General features: G+C 27.9%; 1 protein-coding gene across 1 annotated transcript; it reads left to right on the top strand.

The window, feature by feature from the left end:
* Nucleotides 1–1,541: 1,541 nt before the first annotated feature.
* LOC129989228 (uncharacterized) lies at nucleotides 1,542–22,505 on the top strand. The gene is made up of 2 exons (XM_056097617.1): nucleotides 1,542–1,778; nucleotides 18,672–22,505. The coding sequence occupies exons 1-2, from the start codon at nucleotides 1,740–1,742 to the stop codon at nucleotides 20,562–20,564; spliced, it is 1,932 nt and encodes a 643-aa protein (XP_055953592.1). The 5' UTR covers nucleotides 1,542–1,739; the 3' UTR covers nucleotides 20,565–22,505.
* The last annotated feature ends 535 nt before the right edge of the window (nucleotides 22,506–23,040 follow it).

Here is a 23,040-nt window from a genome sequence, read left to right on the forward strand (position 1 = left end):
TTTTAAGAGAAATTGTGAAACTATTAAACTGATCATAAACTATGACTGTCATAATGAATTTGCGGTTGTTTGATCATCAAATGCAATCGCAGTTTCTTCTGCTTTTTGCATTCCAGTTGATTCGTCCAGATTTCATTTTGAAATTTTCAGATCCAGTTTGAAATGCAAAATCATTCGCCAGAGGATTATAAAAGTAAAAACCGTCGGCAAACAAATCTTTCACCTATTGAAATGCTTTGAGTAAGGCATTGTTGTTTCTCTAATAAAGAAGTAACGAGTACCGTTCGTTCTCATAAAACTGTTGCCATAGTTACTTAAATCATAACCAATGGAAAATAGTTTCATATGTTCATTATACATTATGAAACTATTTCTCTTTTATCTCTCCTATCATCTTCATTTCTCTTTTATCGGTCAAACTAGAAATAATTTTTCTATTGCTTAAACATCGCAAAAAGTATTTTTGGCTTTCTCTAGATTTATATTTTAAGATTCTATTCACACCTCATCTGAAGATTAAATATATTTTAATCAAGTAAAGGTAAGCTAAACAAATAATATTTTATATCAGTTAGCCTATTATATTTGAAATCTTTACAAGGAATTAGTTTATAAATAAGTAATTTGTCTTATATTATTTTTTTTCTATTAAGATGTTTCTATATTCCTTGTGGTACATGAAACAGAATTTGTTCTCATGAACTTTTGACTGTAAAAACTTAACTGTATAAAGTTAGCTATAAGTTTCCTAACACTATAATCTACAGACTAAATGGAATTTCAAACATTCACATAATAAAATGTTATCATTAAAGCTTATAGATATAGAAATCCGATTTCAAAAATTTTCATGAAGATAGTAAACACGAATAAAGTGTATTGTGCAGCACTATCAACCCAATACACATAATAGTGTACAAAAACAAGTTGTAACGATTTAAATTAAATTTTTAATTGTGTTTTATTTCTATATGATTTTCTAAATCATTTAATTTGTTCCATAGTATTATTTAAAAGTGCCAAAAATTCAGAGACAAAAATCTAGTTAAATTGTCCGTATCAAGCTTGGATTGGTTGTTACATTTTTATTTTTTAAAATACAACCTTCTTGAAAAGCGCTGTATGTAAATGTTTTTTTTAACTCAAGACACTTTAATAATTTTATTACAAAAATAATCATTTATTTAAAAGAAAACTAACGGGAAAATATTATTTTAACAGCAATGCATTCAAAAAATTTATTTACTGAACAGCAAACGTCTTTTTCAAAATCAAAAGCATAAACTTTGAGAAAGTTAGTGAAATTAGATTCGTGAAATGTCTTTCTTATTTATTTCTCTTCGAATCTATTCCCAAGTTTTACCACCTGCAGATCTAAACAACAGCTGTCAAAAACATCCCTCCATTGTAATGGTCCATTCACGAAACAGGCAGAGTCCGAATCCCCGCATGCACTCTATTTGGCGAGGTCGGTTCTGGCAACCCGAATTTTCTGTAGGTTACTGGATTAGCCGGTTATGTTGCCACTGAAACTTATGGATGGACAAAAGATGAAGATCAGGCGCTCCTCTCGGAGATGAGCAGTTGATGTGCCACTTCTGAAAACGGTGGAACACTCCTTCCTTCCTTCTCTTGGTCATCAGTTGAACTGTTGTGATCCTATAACTGTGAACTGACAGGACACTTGGTGGTCATTGTTGGTTGTGCTGTGCATGTGATCAGTGATTCTTAGGAACAAAATGAATCTGCGGATTTCTCAATTATTGAGCATGAATTGTGTAAGTATGGAATTGTTTAATATTATTTTTTTAAAAAAAGATCGCACACTGAAGCAAAATATAGCAGTAGTTGATTCTTTGAAAAAATGATGTTGGTTAAAATAATTAAAAGATTGGAATTTTACCATTTAAGATATCCAGTATATACTTATTATTGTTAGCAGGAATTATAGAGTATCAAGTATTAGTGCGAAAATCAATTTTAAAATTTTAATAATTATTTTCCAAATTGTTAAGATATCTTCATATCACAAACAGTTTTTGCACTGCAGCAGTTTCTTAAAGAAAGGCTTAAATATGAGCTAGTAAATAATAAAGTTTTAAAATGCTGCTGTATTTTCGTGAAAGGTTAATTATCATGTACTTGATTTTCCATAAATTTGCAAAACTTTTTTGAGGCATAAAAAATCAAAAATATATATTTAAATGAAAATATCAGTTACGTTTATAATCATTACAATACTCGAAATTCATTAGTAGCAATAAATGAGTTCACAAGGCAGATATTCGGAGGGACATAAAATTAATGAATTTGTGATATGAATTTTTCAATGTTACTCGAAAAATTATACAAAAAAAAATCGAACTGATTGATAAATGCACAAATTTTATTTATTTCCTTCATTGTAAATTATATGTAATAATTGTATAATTTAGCTGACAATATTCGTAATCAACGTGCTAATACTTTGCCTCAAATGCGTCATGTTACCATTTGCTAAATTCTTTGGTAATCACTTTTTCAAAGGTTCTTTTTGTATTAAAAGTCTTTTGTTGCATTCTATCTATGTACATTATATTAATGGCAAAATTCAATTTGTATGTCTTTGTCCTCATCACATAGATTTGTAATTTTGTCGAATTAAATTATCATTAGGGAATTGCAAGTGCAAAAGGAATGTAGGAATAGATACCAACAATTTTAAAACGCATCCAATTTTAATCCCATAACTTACTAATGTATTTAACTTCTTAATTAGATGTCATTTTGTATTTCGACATTTCAATTCACACAATAACGTAAAATGTTCTATAAGCGTTCAAGTGATATTTATTTTTTAAATTAATTGTTGTAATAACTTAATTATGAATTTAGATATCAAAAATTCTATTCTACGATGGACGAGACAGGCACATTATAGTATTATGAAAAATTAATTAATGCGTATTAAGTAACCTTTCTTCAAAGAAAATTTGGCTGATTTAAACGAATCTTTGTTTTCCCTTATTGCGATTCCACTTTAAGTCATTTCTATGCCTGCCCCATAACGTAAAAAACCACATTAACCTTCGATATTGTTATTATTTTCTTCGCTTTATAGCCCTTGTATATTTTAATTCTAACATATAGTATATGTTAAAAGTAATTTATAAAAAATTGCATAGAGCAGAATAAGATTAGATCTATAGATAAATTATCCATAAAAATTGAATTTTTCAAAACGGGCATGGCTTAAAGAAAGTAATATCTTATAAGTGTTTCAAATATTTCAAGTGAATAAAATTTTTAAAATTTAACTATTTGAGAAATATTACAAATCAAGAAACAATTTTATATTAATAACTGTATAAATAAAAATAACGAAAGAAAAGAAATTTATCTAAAATAATTAAGGCAATGTTTGGCATTTAATCTATCATATTTCGTGTGCATTTAAATTAAACTAGAAAATGGGCGAGGATAAGAAGATTGCTAAAATAACAGAGTCTCATTTTTGGTTTTTAAATTAAAAAAAGTGAACACTAAATGTAAAAGAATAATATGTCAAGCTAACAGTCGCATCTTTTTTAGTATAGGAAATGCCGATAAAAAATTATTTTGCGCAAAAATATTCAATAGTAAAAAAGATCTATATTAATGCTTAATATGCAAAATAAAATTTATTTGTAAAACTTCCATTTATATTTAACTAAAAATGCTTATTTCTCCGATTTATATGTCAGACGTATTTCGACCTAACCTTCGGATGCAGAAATTTTTCAATTTAGTTGAGAATGAAAAAAAGAAATTAATTATAAAAATCGCTGAGAATTTTTTAATGAAAAAAAATGCAAAAAATGGAGATTTATTAAAATAATAATAAAAAAATGTTATTGAAATTATTTTCATTTCAACAAATTTAAAAGTTATAACCAAAGCTTTGAAAATTTACAAGTTGCATATTTATCGCCATTATAGATAATAATTGGTTTTAAATATTTAATATTAAAAATGCATAGCGATCAGTTAGTAAGGCAAAGATAATTTTTATATTTAATTTCAGCTAGATTGTTTAGATGAAAATTCCTATCCGCGATTCTGTCTAATTGTCAGGGATAAAGCTGTATTATTTTAATTGTCTTTCATATTATCCGTTTATTGCGTACGCTAACCTTTTTAATGGAGACCAATCCCATGACATCATAGTGCTAATAAAAACATAACTGTGCCGTATCACTTACAGTATTGTAATTAAACTTTTTTATTTGTTCTTGTAAACAACAAATGTATTAAATAGAATCTTCCTTTAGCTTTCAACAATGGAAGAAAATCAAGCAATCAAATAATTGACAAAGCAATGAAAATGATTTGGGTTTCATTCATAGCAATGAAAATATTGTTGTGAAACGTACTTAAAAATATGTTTTAAAGCTTAATTTTTAGTTCATTATAATTTTTTATAAAATTCTTCCGAAGTGCACATTCCTACCCTCCAAAATATATATGTCCCATATTGTCAACTCTAGGTCAACTGATAGGGGCTGCCGACTGCCAACAAACACATATAGACAGACTCACACACACACATTCATTTTTATTATTAGTAGCGAAGAAAAACGAACTCATAAACTGATTCTTTTAAAAAAGATATTATATTGAAAAAAACCATATAAATATCAAATATGTATGTTTTTTATCGCATAATATATAAAAATGTTTAAAGCAAAACTTTATATGCTCTAATAAATTTTAATATATGTGTTGAATGTTTTTAATAAAATGTATATTGTGCCATAATTGATAATTTTTTCTTGTGGATTGTAAATGAAATGATAAAAAATGAATAATTTAACTTTATTGTTATATTAATCAATATAACATTATTGGTCGCATTTAAATTTGAATATATGAAATATAAACTGTTTACAGTTTTAGCATAGGTATAGGAATTATGTGTAAAATTTTAGCACATCGATTTGTATTAGATTATACAGTAAACTAGTAATGTATATGTAAGAAAATGATGTATGGTATATAAGCAAATATATTGCTTAACCACTAAAGATTACTAGGAGAAAGAAAGGGAAAAAATTATTAGATTTCATACTGTAATTCTATTTAATAAATAACACAACTTTTCAAAAAAAATTCTTAATTATTTTTGAAACATTGCTTTCATGACAATGAAATAAAAAAGTATTTAATATGTATTATATTAAATACTTAAATTTGCTGCTTAATTTAAAATATTTATATTTAAATTATCATTCACGAAAAAAAAATTTTTTTTGACTAAAATTTTTAGCTTTAAAAAAAAAAAAAAAAACCTTCAATCTGAGCTTTGACGTCAAAGGATTGAAAATTAAAATGTAGACTTTTTTTGTATTCATAGTCATGACAAAAATTTTCGAAATGAAATCTTGAAAAATATTTACATATATTTTTAAAATCAGGTTTCTTTTACTATGATAAAAACTTAGCAAATTTTAAAGACTTCCACAATAACATTATAGGAATGTGTTTTTCCTACAATGTTTTGTGTTTTGCGTTCATGCTAGATACCTTGAACTGCAAAAAAGTAGAAGACCGACGAAAAATATATTTTCGAATACTTCTGCTGACATTTTTTTTAATGTTTAGTCTTTTTAAAAGATGAAGAAATTACTTCTTTTTTCTTTGTAGAAACTCGGATTTATTTCCTGATTTTTTTTATTTTATGTAATTTCTAATAGTAAGCTGATTTTTTAGCCATCAAATCCTTTAAAACAATATAGAATCTATTTTTAACCATATTCTAATTCATATACTTGTGGGGTAATAATTTGTTGAGTTTTAATGACATTGATTCCTAATGGCACATACATGTAAAATTCAGTACTTTCGAAATAAATTATTAAAAAAAACTTTAAATTATCTTGTAATTTATTTATAGAATACTTATAATGGTCGGTTAGAATTAATTCTGTATTCAGAACACTGTATAGGAAAACTAGAAGTCAAAATACGCCAAGTTTCCATCTCTGAATGAAGAAAAACAATTGATACAAAAAACAAAACAAAACCTAAAGTAAATAAGATAGCTGTTTCTAGAAATAAATTTCAGCAAGCATTCGGCTGTGATAGAAATATTAATAATATTTCAAATACAGTCACGATCCGTATTAATTTAGAATTGTAATTAATGACGTACTTGTATTTGTAAACAATAGTGGAATAATTAATAACGCGAATTATAATTAATGAGGGTCATATTGATATAGAGAGGATACCTGTTAGTCACAATTATCATAAATACTCACAGTTAATACTTATCAAATACAGATTTATTAAGAAAATATGGGTATTTTTGGCAAATATTTTCTTTTTCATATAAATCGTTTCATTTTGTATTTAAATGCATATCACCAAGAACTGGAGTTTTTGTATGGTTCAATTCACTGGAGGCTTCAATTCTAATCAACCTGCGTATTTCTATAGGAATTAGCCATACATTTAATGCAAAGTGAGATTCGAGTATAGTTTATGGTACTAAGTCCACATTCTGAGCCAAAAAATAAAGATGCAATTAAGGTTGGTTTCCAAAAGTGGAAAAAAAGGGAAGGATTATGCATTTTCAATTTGTGGGGATATTGAAATTTTCTCATCACTTCCATGAGATTTCCTTTCTAAACTACGTTCGAATCTATATTGATATTTGTGGTAGCCAACATTCAAGTACCAAATCAAAAACTTTTTATATTTGTATACTGATTAAGAAAATGGAAGTGTTCTTATATTATTAACTTTATCTGTAACAAAAATTAAATACTCAATTTTCATGTATTAAAAAATCATATTATTTACCATTCAATTCAATTACTTGTTAGATTCGTGATAAAAAATGAATTGTGAATCTAATCCCCAACATTTCACTCAAAAATTGCTGTTGTTCTTTGTCATTTTCTTCTGACGAAATTCTCCAATTAGACCAAAAACAATTCTGTTTGGTAGTTCCTTTCTTCCAAAAATAGCTAGAACAGAAGAAATATTATACTTTCACCTAGAAACCAGCAATTTAGAGGTGAAAACTAAATCTTCGAATACTTCGTGGCTCGCCTCAAAATTCTCACACGCAGTACCAAAACAATGATGTTCTTATTGAGAAGAGACACGCTTCTCTATTTAAAACACGAAGAGAAAGGCAACAAGAAAAAAAGTCGTTTGGTTATTGATTCATTGTTCTGAGGCTTCCGTCTTTTTATTTATCGTTTTCTTCTTCCTATTCTGGATATGAAGTGAAAAGCAGTCATCTTCCTTTTGTTCGCTTTGATTAAAGTATCAACAGTTTTTGTTTCTTGTAATGAGCAGTCAGCGCAATTAAACAACAGAATTAGTAATGAAAGGATGGCAACATATTGACTGTCTAAGCAGGCATTGTTTTCTGTCCTCGAAATAGCGATTTTTGAGTTTAGTCTGGATAATTTTGTTGTAAAAATAAAAATGGTCGTGTTCATTTATGCAAATGAATGAAATAATCTTTTGTGCGTTTGGATGGATCGTTTTAAGAGACACGAGGGATGAATGTCTTATTGTGTAACATAGGTTTTTAGGGATATTTTTAGACAGTATTACGTTAAAAATCTGCTAGTTTTAACATTAATTAGACATTTACAATTTTTCCTTTAATTTTCAAAAGATTAAAAATGATGCGCTCCTGGTTAAAACTAATACAGAAATTTGGTATTTAGCCCATTATTTAGCATGGTTGCTTTGAAGAAATTTTTATCAAAAGCTATTATGAGAAATTTACAATTTTAAATGTTTTACATGTATGTGGCAATCATGCCTTTCTGCACAGATTAATATAAATGTTTACTAATTAATTAATTATTTAAAAAGCTATAATTATGATAGTTGATAGATAAAAACAAATCCAAGCAAACTTTATACCATTTAAAGGAGTAACTGCAAATAAAAATGATGACATTTTTAAAACTGAATTCCTGTATTTGGTATACACATTTTATTTTAAAGTATACCAGGGCAATGAATTTCTAAAATAAGTGTTTTAGTAATTTTATATTCCAAGAAAACTCCTTTGTTTGGAAAACATATTTCATAAGCTGAATAAGCCATTTCTGATCAACACTCCATTTAGGAATATGAATTACATACAAGCTATATATTTCCTATTGTATCAAATCGTCATTTTGATCTGATTCATTTGCTTTTTAAGGATAGATGGCATTATTTGGTGAGTATTCCGAAATGAAAAGAAGTATTTTGTAGAAAGGGGACCTTATAAAATAAATCTAAAAAATATAAACAGTAAAATGTGATGTTAGTTTTACTTGTTAGAGGCTTCTTCCATAATTCAATATTAAATGATTTATGCAAGAAATTTTTTTTATTATATTCATTACAATAAATAAGTGTTATTATTTTTGATGAATGGAAACATATAATTGTTTTCTTCAAATTTTTTTGCTGGCTTCCTAATAGGCACAAATTTCAAGAGCGCAATATCTGGTATAAATGAGTTAACAAGAATGATTGCATAATTTTAATAAAATATTTACCTCACATCATTATTTGGACTTTGTTTAAAAAAATATTTATATACCATTGTATAGTAATTTGATTGTTTCAACGGCGTATAAGAATCTACTTCCGCAGTCTTCTTGGTATTTCTAATCTTTGGTATTTCATAATTATTAGCATTTCGTACAGAACAAATAATGAAAAAAAAATCATATTTTTATGCTAATACAATATAAAGATTTGCAATCAATTATTATTAATATTTCAACTTTATACTTTCGCTTTGTTCACATGGTAAGATAATGATTATAACCTTCTATTTATAATAATACTTATGAATTCCTTTTTGATTTTTTGTCTGAAAAATAAGATTTCTATAATTCACTTAAAGTTAGAAAGATATTTTTTGCTAAATCCAGAGGCAGATATCTGACAAGACAACCTATTACTTAACCTGCTTGCGGCAACTACTTAAGTCCTTAAGCAAATTAATTAGAAAAAATGTTAAAGCCTAATTGCCAAATTCGTAAATTTATAAAATAATTCAAATATTTGAATTATTACAATAATGTTAACATTTTGGCTAGTATAATTAATCAGGTTCCTGTCTATTTCATTGCGCCCATTGTAGTTATTAGAGTATTTATGAATATCAAACCTCTGATTGATAACAGTATATAAATAAAGATGTTGCGTCATCATGAATAACTATAAATAAAAACTTTTTGCTTTCATAAAATTATTAAAATAAAAATTAGCTTAAAATAAATCGTTACCTTGATGCTAAGTAAGATATCTGATTTATCAAGACTGAAGTTTCATTTTGAAAGCAGTGTATAAAATGCACTGCATTTAAAATGCATAGATCCGTCGCTGTTTGGGTATACAAACAGGCTTTGGGTGAGTTACATAGGTAATTTTACATATCGTATAAAAGTTGTACAATCTATGAGAAATTTTCATATTTTTAATTTCAACCCTTCTTGAAATAACTAAAATATATTATGTATCCTTGGCTATGCAATTTCAGATATTCTGCAATTTCCGAAAGCGTTTGCTGTCATTATTTTGCTAATAACGAATGCTTCTGCTCTGTTCCATGTTACACATATTCTAAGATTCTGAACAAAAAAAAATCGAGTCTAATTTTTCCTCCTCGTCTATTCCATTTAGAATTTTGCATAGAAAATAAAATAGTATTCGGGCAGTACTTCTTATAAGATTTATAAGAAAAAAGATTGATATCACAAACATAGCACTTTATATTCAAACTCAAAATATGAGATAACAATCTTATCAGAATTACAGAAGATTTTTTTTTTGTGTGTGTGAAAAATATTCTTTCGTCGAAACGAAATAAGAAATCAGGAATAATTCAAAATTCAAATATTGATAATTTGTGCTTTATTATTTATGTAAATGATATAATACTGATAAATGTAATTTTTTTCTTTTTGAAGCAACTTCCCTGCAATCCTTCCCTGCATTATGTGTTCGTTGCACACATAACATTTAAGAATGGCAGATGACTACAAAATGAGCCCAATGTGTAAACAATGACAGGATTCCAAAAAATTCAGAAAAAAATATCCCGAATACTACTTACTCAATCCATACAATAAAAGATGTGAAAACAATTAGAAAAAAAATTTAAGCTATATTAACTGGTTAGATAGTATATTCATTTTCTGTCCTTTGATGAGAGGCGTTCATATAACTTATATCACCCATTAAAGACAAGGGGGGGGGGTGAGATATCTCAAGTAAGAAAGAATGAATCAAAAGGCCCTTTCATAGCCTTTACTAAAAAACGATTTTTGCACTTTTATTTTTATTTTCACCACTATCATTTTCCAACAAGCATTACTGGTGAAAGTTCAGAAATATACAAATAGTATAGGGAGAAATCATTACGTCTCTTGTGGGGGAGGCAGGTGGTTTTGTAAAATTTCTCTTGAGGTGGGAGGCTGTTAAACCAGAGAAAGTATCTCAGATGAGAAGGTCGATGCGGAGGAGTTTTTCGTGTTCGCCAAAAAATATTTCGAATGTTCAGCTACATCAACTGGATGTTACTGGGATGTAGTATAGTAAATGAGGACAATGAACAGAGAAAATAATAGGTGCGTCCATTCATATTTTCTAGAAATATTTACCATCTTCCATCAAACTTTATATGGATCCATTAAACAATAAATATTTTTTTTTTCAATCCAACAGTTATTAGAATTCAGGCAATATCGATCATTTTTATATCAATCTATAATTATTATCTAGCATTGCAAAAGGAAAATTGCATATAAATCACTATCAATTAAGTACAAATTATCGACTGCAACAACATTTTTTGAAGAAAAAAAAAACTTTTCTGATTGAGATTTTAAGGTATATCGCATAATGCTTAATTGTGCTGAAATTAAAATCGGTTTTAAATTTGTATTATTTTTTTAATATTGATTAGCAGCTTAAGAACATAATGCAAGGGTTGCTTTGTTTATAAATATTTATTTTCATAGATATTATTTTCAGTTACTAAAAACATTAATGGTAATTATAATTTGTTTAAAATTCATAACATGTTTTAATTTTGAAAAAAAAATCCTTATAAAGCGTAAAAGTACAGCATAAAATAACATGCATCTTTCATATATTTGTTGTATCATGTACTGAAACCATTAGCAATAGACTTTTTAAAACTGTCTCGCATACTTTCTAATAAATATATTTGTATATTATTAAATGCATGGCATTGACGGATAATATATACGAAATATTGATTTTTGGCGTGGATTTATTAATACTGAATAAGCCATGTGATCATTGATGATTTCTTTAGCAATTAATCCCCGGCATGCTACTAATATTACCCAAAATCTAATTTGCGTTTTAAACGCATTATCTCCCAACCGATTAAAAACAAAATTTGATACACATCAACAATTCTAGTCACAAAATTGCATACCATATTTCATATATTTAAGTTATTGCTTGTGAAAGAACAAGCCGACAGAAAGTCAATCTTTTAACGGATCTGGGTCCAAATTTTTTTGGTATTTGCAATTCAGATGTTAAATTTATGTATCAAATGTTATATATATATCTAATTCTCTTCGTTTTGTAAGTATAACGTAAACTTATATTTAGGCAACAAGATGTACAGACTTCCTCTGAATGGATTTCGCTCAAAATTTGCCAGAAATCTAACATTTTGGTGTAAAAACCATATATCAAATTTCATCCATTCGTTCCAATTCTCAAATAGTTTTTGAGCTATCCTGGTCATAGATAGACATAATTCCAAAAATGCATTTTTCATATTCAGAGAGCCCTACAACATGGAAATCTGTCAAATTCTCTTCGAATTTTTTGGTGATTAGAATACTTTCTCTAAATCTCATAATCGTGAATGTAAAAAAATGTATCATCTATAAAAATAACAAATTGATATTATTTATATTATATTTATTTGCTTTTTCCAACAGAAAGGTAAAACAAATATTATTATTTTTGGTTATCCATAATGCATAAATCAGAACATCAAAAACTGAAGAAAAAAGGTACAAGTTCAGATATAAACTTTGTCATTTGACCTACTTCAAAGATACGAAGTCTGCTCGTAACTAGTCTTATGATAAGAGAAAAGTGAATAATGAATCGACTATATATTACATAGAATCGTAATGCCAAGGTAATAGTGATAAAAGATTTTCCGAATGTTTGTTATATCCATGGGTGTTTTCAAATGAACTGACCTAGAAAATACTTCAAATGAATAAATGCGAAGCTTATTGCTTCTCTAAATTGGAGAGATCTCATATCATCACGATTTTTCGTGATTATGTTAACTTTACATTCTTATGTTGAATGTTTTGAACAAATTAATCATGCTTGATCGTTTAGTGACTTTTTAATTAAGAACTTTTAATATAATATATTTTTGAAAAATAATTTAATTTCCTTTTAAAAACTAACCTATTTTTTTTAACTTTTTCATTTTTGTACCGCTTTGAAATATATTTTCTTTATGATATCAAAACAAGGAAGTTATTTAGAAATGAAATGCCATACAGATAATTTGAGTTCAAATGAAACGCACGAAATTCTAAATATAAACAATTATAAGTCCATTGCGCATTCCCATTACTTTTAACCGAAAGATAAATGTCAGCATTCATATGAGTAAAAATACCAAAACAAACCTTTACAAAATATTTCCCAAGTTCTTTGCTTACAAACCAGTTTGATGCATGGTGATTTAAATATAAAAAATATCGTGCTTATTCAACCTAACCTGCATAGTGCATTTTTTTTCAAGAAATTCTTTCATTTGCATAGTGTAAACAAAAAAATTAACCTTCTGTTTATTGAAATGACGGAAGTCACCGTATGACTTATTTTAAATGGTGTTAACAATGAACTGTATTACCTATTCAAACAGACGTTAATGTTATTATTTATTCAAGGGTATAGTTTAGAACTTTAATAATAAGAATGTCGTCAATATTATGCGATGTAGGTCTTAATTCATCTGATTATAACCGTTTAATCAAAACAGAAAAAAAAGTCGAATCAGAATTTTCTGTTAAGCTGCTGTAACTCGGTAATGTAAGGTCAAATAATCATTTGCATTGATGTGATAGATTTCTGAGAGGTAATCTTTCCGGAACTCAGTCCCTAATGGATCTCCCGCTGAAAAAAGTGTTGGGTTTGTTTGCTCACACTGCGGTAAACTCTGAGGGGAGTATTGGAAGTTACGGCACTCCTTGTTTTGAATGAAATTTACAAACCTGTTTTCTAGCTTTAACGCAATGAACTTATGTTTATGATAAACTTGCAACATTTAAATATTTTATTCCATTAGATCCCAAAAGTCTAGTTCTTAATTTTAAAGCACTTTAATTCAACTGGACTTATTTTATGTTTGTAAAGACGGAATTAAGTCGGCGATTTTACACTTACTTTCTCATGTATAAAGTGTTTGAAATGTTGTGCCCTTTTATGTTGTTGAAAGTGCACTATTTTGATAATTCAGAAATAAATTATCAGTTAATTAATTCTTTGAATTTAATTTTAATGTCAAAACTGCGTAGTTACCTGGTGGTGAATTTGTGGAAACATTACTTCAAATTTCTGTAACATTTATAATTATAAATTGCAAATATAAAAAAGCTAAAAAATGCAAAGTAACTAAATTAAAAATCTCTTCCCTTTTAGTTTACTAATAAAAGTGCATCGTTTTTCTTAATTATTAAATTCTTTTCTATGGTTCTCAAGAACACACTCTATTTCTATTCACAATTGCTCATATCACGGAGCATCTGATGTACTCATTCGATAAAAGCAATAATATTTATATACATTTAAAGATACTTTTTACAAGCAATAATTAAAACTATTAAGGTCAATACATGAATTTAGATTAAATACATCCTTAATTCTTTATTGTTATACCTTTAGACATAAATGTTAAAATAATTATCTGTGTGCCCCATTTTGTATATGATCAACATTGCTCTGTTTGGCTCAATATAGCCAAAACAAGTGCTGCGCCCTAAACTTTTTAGACAACGTAATAATTTTTATGGTCTAGTGCGTCGTAATCAAGTAATTCCTCAGCTCAGTTATATTAAACTCTGAATATGAGAGTGAGAAATAAAGATAATATGTTGTCTTTTTCTTCAAAAGAGGGTTAAATTGTCTACTGAAACAATCCCAATTCCCTGTTGTGTATTTTTATTCTCTTTGTCCTTCTAGTTCATGTACCGCTACCGAACGCCCCTGACAAAATTTGATATGAAATGAATAAATAATATAAAGAAGAAGAAAAAGAACACATATATTAAATAAAAGATAAAGAAAAATTATTTGATGTTCGATAGGTATGCCTTCTTGCACTGCGGTGGATCAGTTCCAAATAGGTTCTTCTGCGAAACATAGAAAATATTTTCTTTTTTCGATTCTTTATCAAGAATATCTGAAAGTTATTTTCAGAGGGTTATCTTTCTTTGAGAGTTTATTAAAAAAATTTCAAATGTCAGTATAAATATTCAAACTAATTTTCTTTTTAAAAATTTTTTAGAAATTAATTCAATAAGTTTACATATTTAGGGGATGTTAAATACTTCAAAAATCCTATATTATGGAATTAACTTCTGGCAACAAACTTACTCTCGAAGTCTAAAACAGCTTGTAAAAGTCGAATTTATTAATCATCAACAAATTCAAAATTTGAAAGATAAATCAATGGAATTTAGGTTTAGTCATCTGTATTCACTTTCAGAAACTTCAAAATATAATTAGAATTATATTTATTTAAGATTTATGAAACCTAGAATCTTATGTATTTATCACCTGCGATAATAATGAAGCAATATTTTTTTTTTTTTTTTTTACAATTAAGAACATTCATTTCTTAGTTGCAAATTTGTTTGCTCACACAAATTAGTTCGCCAATGAATGGAGCATAAAATCCAAAATAGGCAATATTTATCCTTTGAAACCTTACTAAGAATGTCTTTTAATACAAAACTATGAAGATGAAGCTATTCATTAATTCTATGAGGCACATTGCCAAATGACGAATTCCTTCACCCAAACATGCCATTTAGTAGATTAAAAGTTCATAAAACCCCAAAGCGCCTTCAGTCCTTGCCAGAACAACATCTTTTATGGTAAAACTATGCGCGTCTTGAAAAATAATTGTTCCCACAGATCATACCCACCAATTGCTCTCCTTTCTAATAAAGGGTTTTTTCTTCCTTGGAATTTTTGTGCGCATCCTTTTTCCAGGTCGCACATGAATCATGCCATAGCCTACAGGTGTGTCCGACTGACTCTGCAGAACCTACTCAATGAGGAAAAAGGAAGTGATGGTCTTGTGGTATGAATCTTCTCCCCTCCCCCCTTCTTGTTCCATCCTTTCGAATTTTCAAAGATGTCCGATACAAGAGAGAGGTGAAGCCTAAACTAGAGCTCCCACGCCAGAGGGTCTGTCACTTATCTGCGGATGTTCCTTTTTTAAAAAAAGAAAGGAAAAGCTGTTCTTAAATGTGGGACGCAAATGGGATGGTCCTTGAAATGATATATAAGTGGTGCTTTTTATAACCGTTTTGAAGTGGCAGGTGTGTATAACGCATAAAAAGTGGTTTGTGGTTTTTTAAATTTCCAGTTTTTTTCTTATAATTAAAGCTCTCTATCAAAACTTCAGAAAAAAAGATGAAAAAGATTGACATCGAAAGGTTTCGAGATGCACTTGTATTTCCACAAGTATGAGTATTTCGTTTACAACAAGAAGCATTACCATTAAGAAAAAGACGTATGTGGAAATCTTTTATTTCAAAGGAAACAAGAAACACTACCATTACAAAAGCGAAATATGCATAAATTTGTTATTTTTTTCTAAATGTTTGAATTTTTATATCTTTCGTAATAGAAATTGTCTATGTCAAAACTCAAGGGCGAAATGAAAAAAAATATAAATAGATAAAATAATTATAGATTTGCAGAAGCATAAGGATTTCTTTCGTAGAAGCAAACTAAGCTCTGTAGGAAGGAACAATATTATTTTGTTATTAATGATATTTCTGATCTTATTGTTTAATTTTTAGTAATACATATTATTCACTGAGCACAACTATAATAAAAATGTAAATTGTTATTCTGTTGGAAATTAAATTTTTTAGAAACATCTTCAGTTCGTTTTCTGTATTATATAATGACTATACCGTGTTTTTATTTCTGCAGATACATTAATATTAAAAATGCACTAATTTTCATATTTTTAAACTTTAATTTTTGGCCAATATGGATTCCTTATATAATATATTCATCTGTTCAAGATTTATTATGAAATTATTTTGAATACTTTGCTCCCAATGCAATTTATTATAATATCCGTAAAGACTCAATAAATATTTAAAAAAATCTTTAATGCGAAGAATGAAAGTATAATTACATTCTTAAAAGCTATACAGTTAAGAATGTAATTACTTAAAAGAAAGAGAATAATACGAAAATTCTTAAGAAAGTAATTACTTAAAACCTATGCATTAAGAATTTTCTTGTGAACATAACATTTCTAATGGCTATAAAACTGTTATACTATTATTTTAAAATCTGATCAAATCACATATGATCAGCATACTGTTGTTTTCCTCATAACATACTATATACTTCATTCTTATAAAAGAAGTATCTGAAAATTTATAATTAATCTTAAAATGTTTAAAAGGAATTCACACCAAGTATTGAAATAATGAATGTTTAAACAAAGCTTATACAGATACATAAAACATATTTCAATAAATTATTTTAATTAATAACATTTTGATTCGATTTCGAGATATATAAAATTTAAAGCTCACAAAATTCTGCTAAATGTTAATGATTCAACAGACAACTAATAGCAAAATGATTTGTATTGTAAAGAAGGTAATATAGCTGTATTTAATTCGAATTTTGAATCAAAATACACTAGTTTTCATTCAACATTTCAGTCAAAAATGTTTTATGACTGAAATATTCTTCCATTAGTATTTGAAGTTTCATACTTTTTGGGATAAATTATAGCTCGAAATTTTAGCAATAATATTTTATATATATTAATAGAATACTTTTTCATTTTTATGATCTATGCAACTTTCCTTCGTTAATGTTTTAAAATATGGATTTTTTTAGCAATAATCTTCTAAAGAAAAAAGATGGAAGTTATATTTCTGAAATCGTCTTAAAAGAATACAAAAACCTTCTGTTATACCTCTTAAATTAAAGGCATTTTCTGTTTTAGTGTCAAAATAAAATTACTAAATACTAAGCAGGATATAAGACAAAGATTGCACTAATTAACATTTAATCAATCGCTTGGCTTCTTAGATTCTCCTAATTCAACCCTTAATGGGTATTCAATCTAATTTTAAAATGTCCAATTTTTTTATTCTTCACATAGGAAATGGAAAATTGTTTACTATTTTTATTATTCAAGAGTTGGAAAACTGAAAATATAAATGTAATTTGTATGTTACTCATTTTTTATGCAAAAAATATTAACTAATAATTTGTTTTTAAATAAAACAATTATTAGTATAGCTTTTATGCTGATAAATGATATAAATTACCTTTATCACCTAAAAATCAGAAAAATCTTAATGACAAATTATTCATTCTAACTTTATAAAACTGTGTTTATCTTGAAAATCGAAGAGAGCAGTTGATAATTTATTAAATGCACAATCAAACATTCTCGTCTTTAATAATCGAAAAAAAATAATTGAAAAAAGTTGTTAAGTTATTGAATGCGTAAACAGATGATGCAAAATAATTTAAATGATCATTTAAATTCGGACATAAGCTAAGGAAGTAAACGTTTTTTACAAATATAAATATTTATTTCTACTTCTAGATGACATATACATCTAAACACTAAAAATAAATAGGTCGAGTGAATATCCAAAAGAAGAACTGTTATTAAATAACATTAGTAGTATTCTTAAAGACCAAAAGAAAAAGTTTAAGTGGTAGGACACCTCAATTATATTTCTTCAGTTTTACTACTCTTATTCTCCTAAATATTCTGGGGCAAACAGGTCAATTTGTTATTGATTTTTCTTTAATTGGAAGTATCATATAGTTCTTAAATTAATTTAACATAATATATATATAGTTAAATATTTAGCAGTATATATATGAATGTATTGGTGCATTATTAGAAGAAATCATGCCAGTAATGAGTAACTTAGTAAAACCATTTGTAAATTGTTAATTTAAATGAAATAATTTTGAACTTTTTAAAAATATTTATTCATGTTTATAATTATTTTTCCATTTAAAAATTAAATTATAATTCAAGTGTTAGAAGAATTTCGTAATTCTTTTTTTCGTAAATCGCTGGCTATTATATTTTAATATTTAAATGCACGAACGTCCCAAAAGTATATTACCATTATAGTAAATAGCCATTATACTATCTTACCATTAATTAAATTTTCCAAATCATGCCCTCTCCTTGTCAGCGATTAGCGGGAATTTTGAGATGAAAGATTTCAGAATGAAAAAAACTCGAATGATAAATGAAATGGATTTATTGAAAATTCATCAAACCAATGTGTATACAATTATGCATATATATCTAAGATGTTATTTCAATTAATATGTAGATCCTAATTTCTGTTTCTTTTCAGATAAGCGTGGCCTTGTTCATGTTCTTATGGTCGAATGCACTATCTGAGAGCGCTCTGAAAAATCACCGAGCGGAAAAACGTCAAGATGGCAGTTTTCTCTTTTTCGGTGGATGGAGACCTTTGAAAACGAGGAACCCTTACTATCAAGGAGCTGCTTCTACTCGCTTTCATGATATTTTGTCAGCTCTTCCACACAACTATGATGCAGCTGCAAGTTATTATGCCCATGCTTTGCCAACACAGTACCACAAAGATATCTACAGTTACTATCCAAGACCAGCAATAAAATCAACACCTAAAAAGAACACGCCAGTTTATATGGAAAGATTGCGCCCATTGAAGCAACAGCAGAAGCAAGGTGTCAGAGGCATATCGCATGGAGGTCCCCAATTCATTGACTTTCCTAATTTAGATTTTACACAACTAAAAGAACTTCATCAAGCTATCATACATAATAAAGAATTGCCAATAACGCCACTGAATATACCGATTGAAAGTGCTAAACCTTTGGAAATAGTTCAAATATCTTTGCAATCATTACATCCAGGTATTCAGAATTATGCTTTCGGTAACAATAATGGATATGGTGCAAGAACAAGAAGTGCACCTAGAGGTCGCAAATCCGGACATCGTAGAATTCCACAGAATCACAGACCAGCAGTTCAATCTCCAGTAGAGTATAAATACATCGCTGTGCCTAAAACTGCTCAACATCATCCAAAGGAAATAGAAATAGCACCCATAAAATTACCTCAACATGGTGTTTCTGTTGAAGAAGTTGATGTTAAAAACGTTCAAATCATTGAAGTACCGCAAATTGTTTCTTACGGAGTACAAAATGGCAAAAGTAGTTCCAAATCTCAATACAGCGGCAAATCTAGCACTCGATCTAATCAGCAATATAAATCATCGGCTCAGAGCTCACCACAGAAAGGTTCCCCTGTCTTTTCATATTACGCACATCAAACAGAACAACCTAGGAAACATTACCCACCACCTCAAGTAAAGTCTAACCCTGTTCAACATCAACCACAGATAGAAGCTGAACTTGTCAAGCTAAGTGAGGAAGATCTGAAGCATTTGCTCTCCAATCTACAAGTTCTTGACAAAGGGCATCAAGACATTTTGAAATATGTTCCTTTAAATAATATTGGGCATTTAAAAGATGAAAATATTCAATTAGTAGTATCTCTACCAGAAACGGGACATAGCCACGGAGGTAATTCAAACTATGAATCTCAGGGTGGTTATTCAAATGGTCAGTATGAATCTAAAAGGCAGTACGCAGGAGAATCTCAACAAACTGGTTATCCATCAAAAGAAAGCGGTGGTAGCTACGGTCAAAATTCGGGTAATTACCAAACTATTGAACATAATAGTGTTGGTTATCAAGTTGAAGAGCCAAGATCCAATGGCATTCACTATGAGCAAGTAAATTATCAAACCGTTGAACAGCAATCTGGTTATGATCATCAACAAGGTTATCAAAACAACGAGCAACAAGATTCGAAAGGTAATTATCAAGAAGATGGTCAGCAGTATTCAAAGTCAAACGGAGAAGACTCTAAAGAGCAATCTGGAGCCTATGGAGAGAGAGAGCCATCTTATATCCAGGTTATTGCCCCCCAAACAGATGAAAACGGTTACAGAAGAGAACCAGTTCTCGCCATTGAGATCCAACATGGACAAACTGTTGAAGAAGCGATAAAAGCTTTAGATCGGGAAACTTTGGCAAAATTAGGAACTCATGGAAAGAATGGAATAGAAATTGAAGTAGTTGAAGTTCCAGTCGACGATTACGTTTCAGAATCAAAGAAAACAGAAACTTTTGTGTCTCCAAAAAACACAACAGTGATACTGAGAGCTAAAAAGGTGACGGAAGAAAAATCTTAACTATATGAAATAGAACTTGAACAAATAATCTTGCCTTATGTATTATAAGCTTGTCATGGTTCGGCGGACTCATGGGCCAAATGAGCTATTGCCTAGCGTCGATACAAAATGTAAATTGTGATGAACTTTATTTGTTTGCGTTTTCCTGCATATTTACTGGATAAAAAAGAATACAAAATATTACGTCACCTGAGTGTTATACAGACTTTTTTAATAATTTGAAAAGAATATGCAAATGTTTTTCTTTTGTTACTTTTTTTCTCTTCTTCTGAGATAAAATAAGCTGAGATATACTATGGTTATTTTCAAAGTGAATAATTACCTAGACACTTTATGAAATTCGAACTTCATGCATATGCATGCCAAGTTAAAGTGAAGACGGATAAAATTTCACATTTGAAAAAAAAAAAAACCGAAAAAAATTTACAAACAAAATAGTATTTATTGAAATAAACTTGTTTAGGATTACTATATACATTAAAAACATATATAGTTAAGAACAATTTATTTTGAGAATCATTTAAAGAACTGTCATCAAATGATTCGATGGCATTATTCGAAAGAAATAGTGATGTTATCTTTGGTAAATTTGATAGAGCAGTGAATATAGTCAATGCAAATTATTATTACTAATGTAAATAATTTGTCATACTATACCAATTCCCTTAATAATATGATCTTAATTCGTCAATGATAATAGGATATCGTAACTCAATAGTACCATCATTCAAAATAAAAATTACAGTAATATTTATACCTCATTCTTTTTATTTTTTTATTTTAGGCAGATTTGCAGATATCATACTTCGAAAGATTCTATCTTAAATATGAAGGGTAGAAATTAGAAAACTTAAAGCAGTATAATTGATTTTTTTTATAACTTAGGAGAAAAATGTAGTATTCATTAGAATTGTTTTATTGAATCATATTCAAATATTACTTAAAAAATAAAAAGAAACTCATTAGATAAATTTATAGAACATCTATTTTGTATTCTTTTTTCCAGGAGATGTGCTAAAATAACAAACTGCCACATTTGTTTGATATTGAGTGTTTTTAATCAATATTTTCAATATAATGTTCTCAGAGTTGACAAATCAGATGAATAGATCTAAATTATATGCATTTTAATTTACGTTAGAAAAATTTAAAGAATTGAAAAAACTGGGATCATTTAACAAATTAAATTATAAACAAAAAATTTTTCTTTCATAAATTTATATTTTCACTTAATATTTTTTTATTTAAATTGTGTTGAATATCTTATAATTAAATGTTTATTTTCACCGTAAACATCGTGCCATGTCATTGCCTGTATTGTCATTCTCAAATTGTTCCTCAGAATATGTTATATAACTAGAATAAAAAAATAATTTGAGTTATTAAATACCAATAAAAATTCTATTGCTTCATTATAAACAGTTTTTGCTTATCCAGATAATTGGCGAACTTTTGTAATTAATCTTCAATAAATGTAATATTTACAAGTCTCAATTAAATTATATTTGAATTAAAATTTGGTTTTAAAAATGAATATTTTTAAATGAATTTATCATGTTATTTTTTGCATAAAATTTCCGGAAACAATGCCAAATTTGAGGTATTCAAAATTTTGGAATAAAATCGGATTTGATGGAATTTGGTTTCCTTCAAAGTATATTTATTTTAAATGTATTGTTCATTTAAAGAATAATAATAAATAAATATAATAACAATTTGGAGTTTATAATGTAAATCATGATGTCAAGCGCGAGATGTGCGTTTTTCTCTTTGTACATATTTCTAACTCTCTGACATTTTTTCTGTTTGAAATGGCAGGTCCTTGTTTCTAAAAATGTTTGTAAAGTACTTTATGATATTTGAGAACAATTTTAGGACAGTTAAATGTTTCACTTTTTGCCATAAATTGTTAATGTTTTGATTTATCATTTCTATTTAAATGGTGTTGTCCATTTATTGTACATATGAATTTTATATATAAAAGTGTATAATAAAATGTTTGTAGAAAATTTAGTCGCTTTCTTTTGTATTGAATAATGCTATTAATTTTTTTGAAAGCAATTATGTATTTTTCGATATTACGGATCATTCACATGTGGCATTTTCAAATCTAAAAGTATACGAATTCTTTATAATAATGGTATTCCTGTTACATCTTTAAAAGACATCGCTAACTGCATTGCTTCCGAATTAGCTCAAATTTCAAACAGTAAAAATTATTCGACTCCATTTTCACACCATAAAACTACAGCAGAAAATCAAAAAAATTGATTTTCAATCATCTTCATGTACTCCCTACAACACAGATTTCAGTTTCTTTGAACTAAAGTGTTGTCTTTCGGAAATTCATAAATCGTCTCCCGGTCCAGATAATATCAGTTATTTTATATGATACAGCACCTATCTGATACCTCCTTACATAACTTACAATTTCTCAACTATAGAATTTGGAGTGAACACTCTTTCCCATCATCTT

This window comes from Argiope bruennichi, chromosome 2, assembly GCF_947563725.1.
Source record: "Argiope bruennichi chromosome 2, qqArgBrue1.1, whole genome shotgun sequence".
In the NCBI taxonomy this organism is placed as follows: Eukaryota; Metazoa; Arthropoda; class Arachnida; order Araneae; family Araneidae; genus Argiope; species Argiope bruennichi.